General features: G+C 42.8%; 1 protein-coding gene across 1 annotated transcript in view; it reads right to left on the minus strand.

The window, feature by feature from the left end:
• Positions 1 to 14,534, minus strand: part of LOC144599189 (anoctamin-7-like) — an 85,914-nt gene that overhangs the window by 48,288 nt on the left and 23,092 nt on the right. The window contains exons 4-6 of the mRNA XM_078409934.1: positions 13,989 to 14,185; positions 7,146 to 7,230; positions 6,159 to 6,316 (exon numbers count right to left, since the gene is read on the minus strand). Of these exons, the coding sequence (XP_078266060.1) occupies positions 6,159 to 6,316; positions 7,146 to 7,230; positions 13,989 to 14,135 (390 nt within the window). The 5' untranslated portion in view covers positions 14,136 to 14,185. The remainder of the gene's footprint in view (positions 1 to 6,158; positions 6,317 to 7,145; positions 7,231 to 13,988; positions 14,186 to 14,534) is intronic.

Genomic DNA, 14,534 nt, shown 5'->3' on the forward strand with positions numbered 1-14,534 from the left:
TTGGATTCCACAATCAACAGTACAAAAATAATTTAAATGAGGATAATATAAATTTGGGGATCTTAGCCTGTGTGTATTTAGGCTGGGCACACTGATCATCCCACCTCCTGAAAATGTGCTGGTAGGTTAATTGTCCTGAATAAAATTACCCTTAGTGTAGGTAAGTGGCAAAAGAAGTTAAAGGGAAGTTGATGGGCATTTGAGAGAGAGAGTATGTTACATGGCTAGAGGGAAATGAAAAGAGAGGGAATGGAAGTGATGGCTCAAATAACAACCTTTCACATCATAATAAGTAAATACACCATTCTCTTCACAAGATCATATAGTCTTAAGATCAAACAGTATGGAAATATGCCCTTTTGCTCGGCATGCTTATCCATGCCGAGCAAAATGCCCCATCTAAGCTAGCCCTATTCGCCCACACATTTGGTCCATATTCCTCGCAACCTTTCCTATCCAAGTGTCTTTTAAATCTGGTATAGTACTTGCCTTAACTACCTCCCTCTGTCAGCTCATTCCATATCTCCACCACCCACTGTGTGAAATAGTTGCCCCTCAGGTTCCTATTACATCTTTCCCCTCTCACCTTAAACCCATGTCCTCTGGTTCCAGAATCCCCTACCCTGGGTAAAAGACGCCCTGCATTTTCCCTGTCTGTTCCCCTCATTATTTTATACACCCTGCACTCTCTCTTTCCAGCCTAATACTGTCTTTCCTATAGCTGGGTGACCAAAACTGAACACAATACTCCAAACGCTGCCTCATCAACATCATGTACAACTGTAACATAATGTCCCATCCTCTATACTCAATACCCTGACTGAAGACCAGTGAACCAAAATACTTCTTTACCACTCTAAAGCCATTTTCAGGGAACTATTTACCTGCACTCTTAGATCCCACTGCAACACCTTCCAAAGCCATACCGTGAAGATCCTATCGTGGTTTGACTGCCCAGTCAAACACCTCACACTTATCTGCATTGAAGTCCAAAAGCCATTCCTCAGCCCACTTGCCCAGCTGATCCAGATCTTGCTGTCATTTTTGATAACCATCTTCACTGTCTATAATACCACCCACTTTAGTGTCATCTGCAAAACTACTAATAATGCCTTGCACATGGATTCACATCCAAATCGTTGATATAAACCATCATCAATCATGGGCCAAACATTGATCCCTGAGGCACACCACTGGTCAAAGGAATCCAGTCTGAAAAATAACCTTCCACCACAACCCTCTGCTTCCTTCCATGGAGCCAATTATGTATTAGGTTACCTAACCCTCCCTGGATCCCTTGCAATATAGCCTTCTAAAGTAACCTAAAATGTGGAACTTTATCAAAGGCCTTGCTGAAGTCTATGTCTACGGCCTTGCCCCTGTCAATTGTAGTTACTGGTCTCAAAAGGTTCACCCGCCGACACTTCAGTCACTTGCCCTTCCCAATTTCCTCAGGGCGAGTCAAGCTTTGCCTTCCCTCTTGTTGGGCACTCTACGTATTGCCTGAGGAAACTGTCCTGAACACATTTGACAAATTCTACCCAATCTAAGCCCTTGACACAATGGCAGTCCCAGTTGAAATTAGGAAAGTTAAAGTCCCTTACTATGACAACTCTGTTAGTTTTGTAGCTGCCTGCAATCTCTCGGCATATTTGTTCCCTAATTCCCATTGACTATTTGAGACAACAAGGTGACCATCTCGCAGTCCCACCCATATTGCCTCACCAGATGAACGATCAATAATCTGTTGTTATTGCTGGACATGGGTAGGGTGAGATAAAAGAGGACGAGAGGAGTGGGGTGGTGAAGAAACTCACAGAAAGGGAAATATGTTTGGGCCAAATGGATTCTTTTGGGGATGTACATTTTATGTAACACACACCTTCCAGGTGGCGCTGTCTTCATGGAGCAAGATTTCCATTTAAATCACCTGTTTAAAAGAGGTCCCAATCAATTACTATTCCCATGCAACATAAATAATGCAAATGGGAAAGATATGCAATGCACTTTGAGCACTTTTCTTGGAACTGCTGATTTGCTTAGGGAGAGAAACATAGAAAAATGGGTGCAGAAGTAGGCCTTTCGGTCCTTCGAGCCAGCCCCGTCATTCAATATGATCATGGCTGATCATCTAAAATCAGTACCCCGTTCCTGCTTTTCCTCGATATCCCTTGATCTCTTTAGCCCTAAGAGCTAAATCTAACTCTCAAGAAATTATCATAAATGTTGCATTAACAGCAGTGAACTGCAAGGGAAATATCCAACACACACCACGAGCAGCCCCTCCATTACAAGTCTATTCAAAAACCATACAGCCCTCTACCCAGTAATACATGGTCTCTGGGGCCTGTGTAGTACTGTAATAACCTGTGCTTCTTGCACCAGTGCCTCATATCAGTGGATAATTTTACTTGTGCCTCCTGGTTGCAGAGAAATTTCAAAATGTTTGCATTAAATTCCCTCTTTTCTTATTTTTAAGTAGAAACAAACTGTTTGGACACCAATAATCTGCCAAATCACATGACACAAGAGACCATTCAGCCATCATGTCTGTATCATCTCTATGAAATATCTGTTGAATTGGCTTCACTCTCTTGACTTTTTCAGACCTTTACTGAACTGTACCAACTTAGACACCAGAAACTGCAGGTGCTCAAATTGTGAGCAAAAAGCAAAGTGCTGGAGGAATGCAGCGAGTCAGGCACCCTCTGTGGAGGGAATGGTCAGATGATGTTTCAGGTCGAGACTCTTTTTCAGACTGGATTCTGAAGACTGGCCAGTCTAAGGTGAGAGGCATAGGTTTAAGGTGTGGGGGCAAAGTTGAAAGGAGATGTGCGAGGCAAGATTTTCTTTTTACACAGAGGGTGGAAACTGCCTGGAACATGCTACTGGGGGTGGTGGTTGAAGCAGATATGTCAGTGGCATTTAAAAGACATTTAGATAAGCATATGGAAATGCAGGGAATGGAGGGATATGGATTTTGCACAGGTTGATAAGTGATGGTCTTAGCAGCATCATGTGTAAGAAGGAACTGCAGATACTGGTTTACACCGAAGATAGACACAAAATGGTGGAGTAACTCAGCGGGACAGGCAGCATCTTTGGAAAGAAGGAATGGGAAACATTTTGGGTCGAGACCCTTCTTCAGACTGAGTTATTCCAGCATTTTGTGTCAGTCTTCAGAATTAACAAAATGTTCTGCACAGACATTGTGGGTCAAAGGGCCTGTTCTTGTGCTGTACTGTTCTATGTATATTCCAAAATGGGTCCCAACCCAAACTGTTGTCTGACAGTTTGAAGAAGGACCCAAAACATTGAGTGTCCATGCCCTCCACAGATGCTGCGTGACCTGTTGAGTTCCTCCAGCACTTTGCGTTTTACTGAAGATTCTATCATCTGCAGTTATTTATGTTTCCTCCTCCCAGCACTGGAGACTGTCCAATATTACTGACAGGTTAAGTAGAACAAAATGGCTCCTGGATGGGCTTACATTGGCTTTGACAAATCTTACTTCTATGATTAAGACAATGTTGAGGAAACCAAAGCGTTTTGATATAGAAGAAACAGGTTGCAGGCTGTTGGTTATCAATTGACTAATTAGATGGACACAAGTTTGGAAAACAGAATTCAATCCAGAGTTTCAGCTTTTGGGGATGGCAGAGGAGGGAAGGAAATGTATGATATGTGACAGAATGGTTAGATTTAGAGCAAAATAATAACATTGGAATGCATGTCCAGAGGTCCCTGAAGATAGTGGGACAAATACTGAAGATGATTACCTATGCATTTGGGATACTTGCTGTTATCAGCCACAGCATAAGAATCGAGAGGTAATGCCAGAAAGATATGATACACTAGCAAAACCACTAATAAGAAAACTCTGGACATTTCTGGTCACCACATTGCAGGGAAAATGTAATTGCACTTCTAAATTCTTCTGCTTTTCAACACTCCCCAGGCCTGTGAAATTTCTGCCCTTGTTTGGCTTCACAAAATGTACACCTCACACTTATCTGAATTAAACACTTGCCATTCCGCAGCCCAGTTGCCCTGCTGATCAAGATCCCGTTGTAATTCTTGATAACCATCTTCACTGTCCATGATACCACCCATTTTAGTGTCAGATGCAAACTTACTAGACATGTCTTGAACTAATCGTTAATATAGATGAGCAATGGGCCCTGAGGCATACCACTAATCACAGGCCACCAGGACGAAAAGTAACATTTCACTACCCTCTGCTTCCTAACATAAGGCCATTTCCGTATCCAGTTAGCTGGATCCCATGCGATCTAACGGGCGGCACGGTGGCGCAGCGGTAGAGTTGCTGCCTTACAGCGAATGCAGCGCCGGAGACTCAGGTTCGATCCTGACTATGGGCGCCGTCTGTACGGAGTTTGTACGTTCTCCCCGTGACCTGCGTGGGTTTTCTCTGAGATTTTCGGTTTCCTCCCACACTCCAAAGACGTACAGGTATGTAGGTTAATTGACTGGGTAAATGTAAAAATTGTCCTTAGTGTGTTAATACTAGTGTGTTAATGTTAGGATAGTGTTAATGTGCGGGGATCGCTGGGTGGCGCGGACTCAGTGGGCCGAAGGGCCTGTTTCGCGCTGTATCTCTAAATCTAAATCTAACCTTCCAGAGCAGCCTACCATGTGGAGCCTTCAGTAGATTTTTGAAGGCCACATAGATAAAGTCTACAGCCCTGCTCTCGTCACCTCTTCAAAAATATGAATCACATCTTTGAGACACGATCTCCCATGTATAAAACCATATTGACTCATATTAACACCCAGTGTATTCCTGACATATCTCCATAAACCCCACAAAAAAATCCAATGAAAAATCAGAGTTCTACAATACTTTGGGAGTTACCATTTTTCAAATAATGTGTTTTCTTCAAAAAGTTAGTGAACTGTAGAGTGGGATCGTGACTGAGGCTAAAGTTTAAGACAAGTGGTCCTCACGCAGAATCTTTGTCACATCCACATCATAGCAGTGAAAAATTGTTCAACCTGCCCCAAAATCATTCCCATCTCGATCCATCTGGGTTTGCTGACTGATTTTCCCTGACTGCTCAGATTTCCTTCCGCATCCCAAAGACATGCTGCTTCAGAATCCTACCACAGTCCACTGAAACTACCTCAAGCACCTCGGACATCTAACCTTCTCCCCCCCACCCCCATTTAATCGAACTACAGTAAGTTACATATTCCAATGGACCTTGTTGATATATTGTCATGTGACCTTATTATTTACTTACCTCAGCCTATTCCCATACTGTGGAGTTGTGCAATTGTACAACACAGAAATGGGCCTTTGGCCCACCACACTAATTTCAATCTTTTTGCCCATTTACAGTGATCCCACTTGCCTCCAGTTGGATTGTACTGTCTTTCTCTGCCTTGCCTATTTAAATGCCTGTCTAAATATCTAATTGTATCTGACTCTACCACCACCTTTGGCTGTAGTTCCAAATGGCAACTGCTCGGTGTAAAAAAACCCATATACCCCTTAAAACACCTTCCTCTCACCTTAAATCTATGCCCTCTTGGTTTTAATAACCCTATCAAGGGAAATAGGATTTTGACTGACTACCCTATCTCTGCCTTTCATAATTTTATGTACCTTTCAGCTTATCGTTCAGCTTCCTTTACCCCAGTGGAAACAAAGACAGCGTATCCAATTTCTCCTCATATCCAAAGTCCTCCAATCCAAACACCATCCTCTGGATCTCCTCTGCACTCTCCCCAGTGCAATCACATCCTTGCAACGGTGCAGTGACCAGAACTGTGCACAATACGAAGTTGCAATATTATGTCCCATCTCTTATATGTCTCAGGGTGAATTTGGATAAATTTTGTCAAGCAAACAAATCGATGGAGAAGGAGTACGAATATGTTGTATGGCCCTCGAGCCTGCTCCACTAGCCAATGAGATCTGGTTTGGCCTCAGCACCACTGTCCTGTTGTTTCCCCAGAGCTCTGACTCCTCAATTGGTCTTGAATATATTCCACGCCTCCACCAGCACGTCACCCACACCTCACATGGACTCCACCTAACTCACTCCGACAACGACTTTGACATTAACACCTTCTCGCACTAACCCCCATTGGCCCAAATTTGTATCACCAGCCTCCTCAATTCCCCCACCTACCGTTTCCATCTGCAGGCCACTTTTTCCAAGGTTCTTCACAAATTTCTTTCTCCATTTGATGTCCTGCTCCAATTTGTTTGGTAATTTTGGCTCCTGGGTGCCGCTCTTACATCCACCTCTTGTTTTTTCATTTTGCTCTTCCCAAGCAAGGACAAAGTCTGAATAAAAGAGTTGAAGAGTATTATTATTTCTATTGTTTGGGACAGATCCTAACCAATCTTCAAATTTTTGCAACTGAACACTCAAGGGTAAATTTGGGTGTTGTAAATAATTGGCAGCTAAGTACAGACTAATCCTGACAGGACATTTTGGGTTTTTTTCTCTGAATGCAACAATAAGTGAAATATATTAGGATAGTCACTGCAGCTCACCACATAAATATAATGATATTTGACAATAATTGTCAATTTTAGTTAACCCCCAGTTTGGTAAATAGAATCAAATGGTTCGATTTGGTAAATGAATGGAACATTCATCTGAGAATGCCATTAAAAATCATCCTTGCTTCAGAATGGCAGTGTCAAGAATGTTTAGTGGTTATATGCACCAGATATGAACTGGAATAATGAAATGCGTATGTGCTGCTGTTTTACATGAATAATGCAATTATAATAAAATATACAATAAATTATCAATAATTCTAAGTAAACTAGGCCATGATAGTAGAACAAACAAAGTACATAGCGCATCCATAATAGTTCGTGTCATGGTTCAGTCCTGAGATAGCGTTGTGCCACACTTGGTTTAGATTGGTGATGTATATATTTAGTTTGGCGTATTATACTTCAACTGGAAGTGTTCTATAGATGAACTACATGTACACAAATACAAACACTGAACCCATGTTGAAACAATGTGGACCGAGTTTGTAATTTATTTTCCAACACTGCTAGAAATAAAACAAACTGAAAATGAATTGCTTTAAGGATATTCACAATAAAGTAAACATTATAAAGATGGAGTCATAAAGACAGTCATACAACTCACCAACTCTGGTTTCACCATCTTGGAAAAAGTTTATTTTCTCTTCTTCCGGTGGACTTAATGGTATTTCTTCACATTCAGTGGCGGTCTATATTGAAGAATGGGAAGTTCAGCGTATCATTTGTGCAATACCTTATCAAGGGCAAGGGTGCCCCAGAGTCACTCAAGAATAATGAACTGCAGATATAACAGTGCTGGAGTGGGAAGCAAAGCTGTCAAAGATTCTTTGACTATGACCAGATAAGTAAGAATGGACCTAGGTTAGAATGGCCTCACCTCGAGGTGAGGCAATGGAAGAGATTAACTGATTAACCGGGTCAGAGATAGTTCAAGAAGAATGAGAAGTGAGAGCTCACTACAGTCATAGGCACAGAAGATGCAATTATGGCTTTGGTAAAATGACAGTGCTGTGGAACTGGCGAGACTGCCTCCAAGTTTATGTTTATATAAAAAGGTGGAATCCAATTATTTTACTTTATCCTGATAACTAAGATGCTTTATACAGAAAAGTAATCTGGTAGGTTTCATTATCATCTCCTAGAGTCTAAACTAAAACGAAATCTTGATTTTACAACCAAGGCCTAGACAAAGACATTTTAAAATGTTTGCTCTTCCATATGAATTATGCTATAAATAATGATCTATTTGCTTTATCACTTCATACAGTTACTTATGTATATTGGAGCAAGGAGTCCTGGATCTTATTTTCTCTTCTTAACATTTTTCTCTGAAAGATGTATAAACATTGAGCATGTAGTAATTACATATACAATGCTTCAGTTAACTAAACGCATTTGCCAGACATTAGTCCAAATCTTCCATGGCATCCACTTATGCCTGAAAAAGGAGAGCATTTTCTCCAGACCTAACATTCAAATCCTTCTTTTGCAAACCATGCTACGTCCATTTGCACTGGGATGTTTAACAAATATCAAGATGAGCTAGGGTTCCAACACCTTCACCAATGAATACTGCAGGGAACAGGCCTCAAAGCAAATAAAAATCCACTTTTGTTCTTCCAGAAAGTTTTCAATTACAAATACAACACCTTATGAATATACTAATAAGGAAAAAGCAATGAATGGTAGGGCCCTAGGGTCTTTTGAGGAACAATGATATTGAGGAACCTTGTACAAATGCGAGATTCATCTAACGATGCAGTGCAGGTAGATAAAATGGTGAAGAAAACATGTGGAATATCTGCTTTCATTATTGGGTTTCAGTAAGGAGGTTGCAGTGTAACTTTACAAAAAAATTGGTCAAGCCAAAACTGAAGTATTGTGTGCATTTCTGATCACCACACTATCTGGTATGACTGTATGGCAAATGAAATTCCTCGTATGTTGCAAAACGTACTTGGCTAATAAAGTATGATTATGATGATGATTATGATACAAGGAATGTGATTGTACTGAGATAGGTGCAGAAGAGATTCACCAGTATGATGCCTGGAGTGGACTGTTATAAAGAAAGGCTGGAGAGGCTGGTTTGAGCACAACATGCCCACGTAAACTATCAAATACCCATCTGCACTAATTCTATTTATCAACATTTTCTTGGCCAGATAATTTGGCAAATCTAGATGCTTCTTAAATGCTGTAAGTGTACATGCCCCCAGCACCCACACAGGCAGTGCTTTCCAGATTCCAAGCATCCTCCAATTGGAAAAGAAGTACTTCCTTAAATCCCTTCTAACCATTTTATCCCTTATCGTAAAACTATGTCCTCTCGTTTTAGACCCCCTCTGCCATGGGGAAAGGTTTCTTCCTATCCCACCCTATGCCTGCCTCACATAATGTTCTGAACCTTTGTTAGATCAGCCCTCGGCCTCCTCCACTCAGAGCAAAACAAACCCAGCCAATCCAATCTGGTGACCCACAGTTGAACGTGCAGATGAAACAAAAGAGTTTTTAATACCTGCTCTGCAACCTTGCAGATGAGTAGATTCACTATCAAGACTCACGTGTGGAGGACATCAGGTTTACAAGAAAGTTTTTTACGTTTAGTTTAGTGATATGGTACGGAAACAGGCCGTTCGGCCCACTGGGTCTACACTGATAATCCATGACTCGTTAGAAACATAGAAACATAGAAAATAGGTGCAGGAGTAGGCCATTCGGCCCTTCGAGCCTGCACCGCCATTCAATATGATCATGGCTGATCATTCAGCTCAGTAGCCTGTACCTGCCTTCTCTCCATACCCCCTGATCCCTCTAGCAAAAAGGGCCACATCTAACTCCCTCTTAAATATAGCCAATGAACTGGCCTCAACTACCTTCTGTGGCAGAGAATTCCACAGACTCACCACTCTCTGAGTGAAGAAATGTTTTCTCATCTCGGTCCTAACAGACTTCCCCCTTATCCTTAAGCTGTGACCCCTGGTTCTGGACTCCCCCAACATCGGGAACAATCTTCCCGCATCTAGCCTCTCCAACCCCTTAAGAATTTTATATGTTTCTATAAGATCCCCCCTCAGTCTTCTAAATTCCAGCGAGTACAAGCCCAGTCTATCTAGTCTTTCCTCATATGTAAGTCCCGCCATCCCAGGGATCAATCTGGTGAACCTTCTCTGTACTCCCTCTAAGGCAAGAACGTCTATCCTCAGGTTAGGAGACCAAAACTGCACACAATACTCCAGGTGCGGTCTCACCAAGGCCCTGTACAACTGCAGCAGAACCTCCCTGCTCCTAAACTCAAATCCTCTTGCTATGAATGCCAACATACCATTCGCTTTCTTCACTGCCTGCTGCACCTGCATGCTTGCTTTCAATGACTGGTGCACCATGACACCCAGGTCACGTTGCATCTCCCCTTCTCCCAATCGGTCACCATTCAGGTAATACTCTGCTTTCCTGTTCTTGCCGCCAAAGTGGATAACCTCACATTTATCCACATTATATTGCATCTGCCATGCATTTGCCCACTCGCCTAATCTATCCAAGTCACTCTGCAGCCTCCTAGCATCCTCCTCGCAGCTAACACTGCCACCCAGCTTCGTGTCATCCGCAAACTTAGAGATGTTGCATTCAATTCCCTCGTCCAAATCATTAATATACACTGTAAATAACTGGGGTCCCAGCACTGAGCCTTGCGGTACCCCACTAGTCACTGCCTGCCATTCCGAAAAGGACCCATTTATTCCTACTCTTTGCTTCCTGTCCGCCAACCAATTTTCTATCCACCTCAACACTGAACCCTCAATACCGTGTGCTTTAAGTTTGTACACCAATCTCCTATGTGGGACCTTGTCGAAGGCCTTCTGAAAGTCCAGATATAACACATCGACTGGTTCTCCCTTATCCACTCTACTAGTTACATCCTCGAAAAATTCTATAAGATTCGTCAGACATGATTTGCCTTTGGTAAATCCATGCTGACTTTGTCCGATGATTTCACCACTTTCCAAATGTAATGCTATCACATCTTTAATAACTGACTCTAGCATTTTCCCCACTACCGATGTTAGGCTAACTGGTCTATAATTCCCCGTTTTCTCTCTCCCTCCCTTTTTAAAAAGTGGGGTTACATTAGCTACCCTCCAGTCCTCAGGAACTACTCCAGAATCTAAAGAGTTTTGAAAAATTATCACTAATGCATCCACTATTTCTGAGGCTACTTCCTTAAGCACTCTGGGATGCAGCCTCTCTGGCCCTGGGGATTTATCTGCCTTTAATTTACCTAACACCACTTCCCGACTAACCTGGATTTCCCTCAGTTCCTCCATCTCTTTGGACCCCCGGTCCCCCGCTATTTCCGGCAGACGGTTTATGTCTTCCTTAGTGAAGACAGAACCAAAGTATTTGTTCAATTGGTCTGCCATCTCCTTGTTCCCTATGATCAATTCACCTGTTTCCGACTGCAAGGGACCTACATTTGCCTTAACTAATCTTTTTCTCTTGACATATCTATAAAAGCTTTTGCAGTCTGTTTTTATGTTCCTTGCCAGTTTTCCCTCATAATCTATTTTCCCTTTCCTAATTAAGCCCTTTGTCCTCCTCTGCTGGACTCTGAATTTCTCCCAGTCCTCTGGTATGCTACTTTTTCTGGCTAATCTGTATGCTTCATCTTTTGTTTTAATACTATCCTTGATTTCCCTTGTTAGCCACGGCTGCACTACCTTTCCTGGTTTGTTCTTTTGCCAAACTGGGATGAACACTTGTTGTAGTTAATCCATGCGACCTTTAAATGCCTTCCATTGCATGTCCACCGTCAACCCTTTCAGCATCGATCGCCAGTCTATCTTGGACAATTCACGCCTCATACCCTCAAAGTTACCTTTCTTTAAGTTCAGAACACTTGTTTCTGTATCGACTTTGTCACTCTCCATCCTAATGAAGAACTCTACCATATTATGATCACTCTTGCCCAAGGGGCCTCGCACAACAAGACTGTTAACTAACCCTTCCTCATTACTCAATACCCAGTCTAGAATGGCCTGTTCTCTCGTTGGTTCCTCGACATGTTGGTTTAGAAAACCATCTCTCAAACATTCCAAGAAATCCTCTTCCTCAGCACCCCTGCCAGTTTGGTTCACCCAATCTATATGTAGATTGAAGTCACCCATTATAACTGCTGCGCCTTTAGTGCATGCATTTCTAATTTCCTGCTTGATGCCATCCCCAACCTCCCTACTGCTGTTAGGTGGCCTGTACACAACTCCCACTAGCGTTTTCTGCCCCTTAGTGTTTCGTAGCTCTACCCATATCGATTCCACTTCCTCCAAGCTAATGTCCTTCCTTTCCACTGCATTAATCTCCTCTCTAACCAGTAACGCTACCCCACCTCCTTTTCCTTTCTGTCTATCCCGCCTGAATATAGAATATCCCTGGATGTTGAGCTCCCAGCCTTGGTCACCCTGGAGCCATGTCTCCGTAATCCCAACTATATCATAATCATTAATAACTATCTCCACATTTAATTCATCCACCTTATTACGTATACTCCTTGCATTGAGACACAAAGCCTTCAGGCTTGTTTTTACAACTCTCTTACCCCTTGTACGATTACGTTGAAAAGTGGCCCTTTTTGATTTTTGCCCTGGATTTGTCTGCCTGCCACTTTTACTTTTCACCTTGCTACCTGTTGCTTCTACCCTCATTTTACACCCCTCTGTCTCTCTGCTCCAGCTCCCATCCCCCTGCCACATTAGTTTAAATCCTCCCCGACAGCACTAGCAAACACTCCCCCTAGGACATTAGTTCCATTCCAGCTCAGGTGCAGACCGTCCTGTTTGTACTGGTCCCACCTCTCCCAGAACTGGTTCCAATGTCCTAAAAATTTGCATCCCTCCCCCTTGCACCATTTTTCAAGCCACGTATTCATATGAAATATCCTCCTATTCCTACTCTGACTAGCACGTGGCACTGGTAGTAATCCAGAGATTATTACCTTTGAGGTCCTACTTTTTAGTTTATCTCCTAGCTCTCTAAATTCACCTTGTAGGACCTCATCCCGTTTTTTACCTAAATCGTTGGTGCCAACGTGCACCACGACAACTGGCTGCTCACCCTCCCCCTTCAGAATGTCCTGCAGCCGCTCAGAGATATCCCTGACCCTTGCACCAGGGAGGCAACATACCATCCTGGAGTCTCGTTTGCGGCCGCAGAAACGCCTATCTATTCCCCTTACAATTGAATCCCCTATCACTATAGCCCTTCCACTCTTTTTCCTCCCCTCTTATGCCGCAGAGCCACCCACGGTGCCATGAACTTGGCTGCTGCTGCCTTCCCCTGATGAGGCATCTCCCCCAACAGTATCCAAAATGGCATATCTGTTTAGGAGGGAGATGACCGCAGGGGACTCCTGCATTACCTGCCTACTGCTACGCTGGCTAGTGGCCACCCGTTTCCTTTCTGTCCGCTTATCTTTTACTTGTGGTGTGGCCAACTCGCTATACGTGCTATCCACAACCTTCTCAGCCTCGTGGATGCTCCAGAATGAGTCCAACCGCAGCTCCAACTGTTCAATGCGGTTTGCCAGGAGCTGCAGCTGGACACACTTCCTGCACACGTAGTCATCAGGGACACCGACAATATCCCTGATCTCCCACATGTTGCAGGATGAGCATTCCACGGGGCCGATCTCATCTGACATGTCTTACCCCCAAATTAAATCAAATCCCTCTTAATCCTTTAAACTGTACCTTTACTAAAAAGCACTGAACCCTTAACTCACTGAACCCTTAACTCACTGAACCCTGAACTCACTGAACCCTGAACTCACTGAACCCTGAACTCACTGAACCCTTAACTAAAAGTACGAATAAAAAGCAGAATTACAACCCCGGGGTTACGCCCAATCAGCTGCTTCCTCTAGTCCGCTTCCACCAATCAGTGGCTTCCTCCAGAACACTTATTTTAAAGTGTGTGGGAACGTTTTTATCCTGCTCCTGTTCACACTAGTTCTCCGTTATCCCACTTTCTCATCCACTCCCTACACATTAGGGGCAATTTACAGAGGGCAATTAACCCACAAACCCACACGCCTTTGAGATGTGGGAGAAGGCCGGAGCGCTAGGAGAAAACCCATGCAGCCACAGGGCCGAACCCGGGTCTCTGGTGCTCTGGCACTGAGAGGCAGCAGCTCTACTAGTAATGACACTGTCACCCTCAAGCATGTGGGCCATACAAGCAAACACAGGTGGTGTAGAGTAAATATGAAACCAGCTATAAATTTGAGGAAAAAAGTGCTAATCAGATTTATATCTAATTGTTGATGAAATAGATTATACAGTAAATCCAAGGTCAGAAACAAGTAAAGTCCAATTACCAACATTTAATTCACTGCCAAAGATGACTGGTAACTGAATGTAGATGAGTAGGAGCGTAAAAAATAAACACTGCCCACCTCCAGCATGTGGTCTGGGGTTTCACCACCACTTTCATCACTTTCATCATCCTCTTTGGCCAAACTTCCATAATTCTCACTCTTCTCTTCGTTGGCCACGATGAGATTAATGGTATCATCCTCCTTACTGCCTTTCCGTTTAAACATGACGTTTGTGGATTAGAATAACTTTTCTAAATTCGTACCCAATTATGTTCCTGTTAAGGAAAAAAATTAATATACACTCGAGGGAATTCTCTGCAGACATTGCCTTCCTTTTCTCTTCTGTCTTACCTTAATTCATTCACACAGCCCATATGAATAAAATTTTTAAAGTATTCGAAAATATATATTTATCCACATTTATACATACACTTAGATTACAGAGGTACATACACATCATCACATTGGCATGAGGCACTTATGCATTTATTAACACAATTAAATGCAATCATTAACACTTGTACACACACAAAAAAACTCTACGCATTACCTACCTGTTGCAGATTAGATTCTGAGTGAGGACATATTTCTTGATTTCTCTGAATAGCCTTATCTTTAATTACT

Source organism: Rhinoraja longicauda, chromosome 13, assembly GCF_053455715.1.
Source record: "Rhinoraja longicauda isolate Sanriku21f chromosome 13, sRhiLon1.1, whole genome shotgun sequence".
NCBI classification, from domain to species: Eukaryota; Metazoa; Chordata; class Chondrichthyes; order Rajiformes; family Arhynchobatidae; genus Rhinoraja; species Rhinoraja longicauda.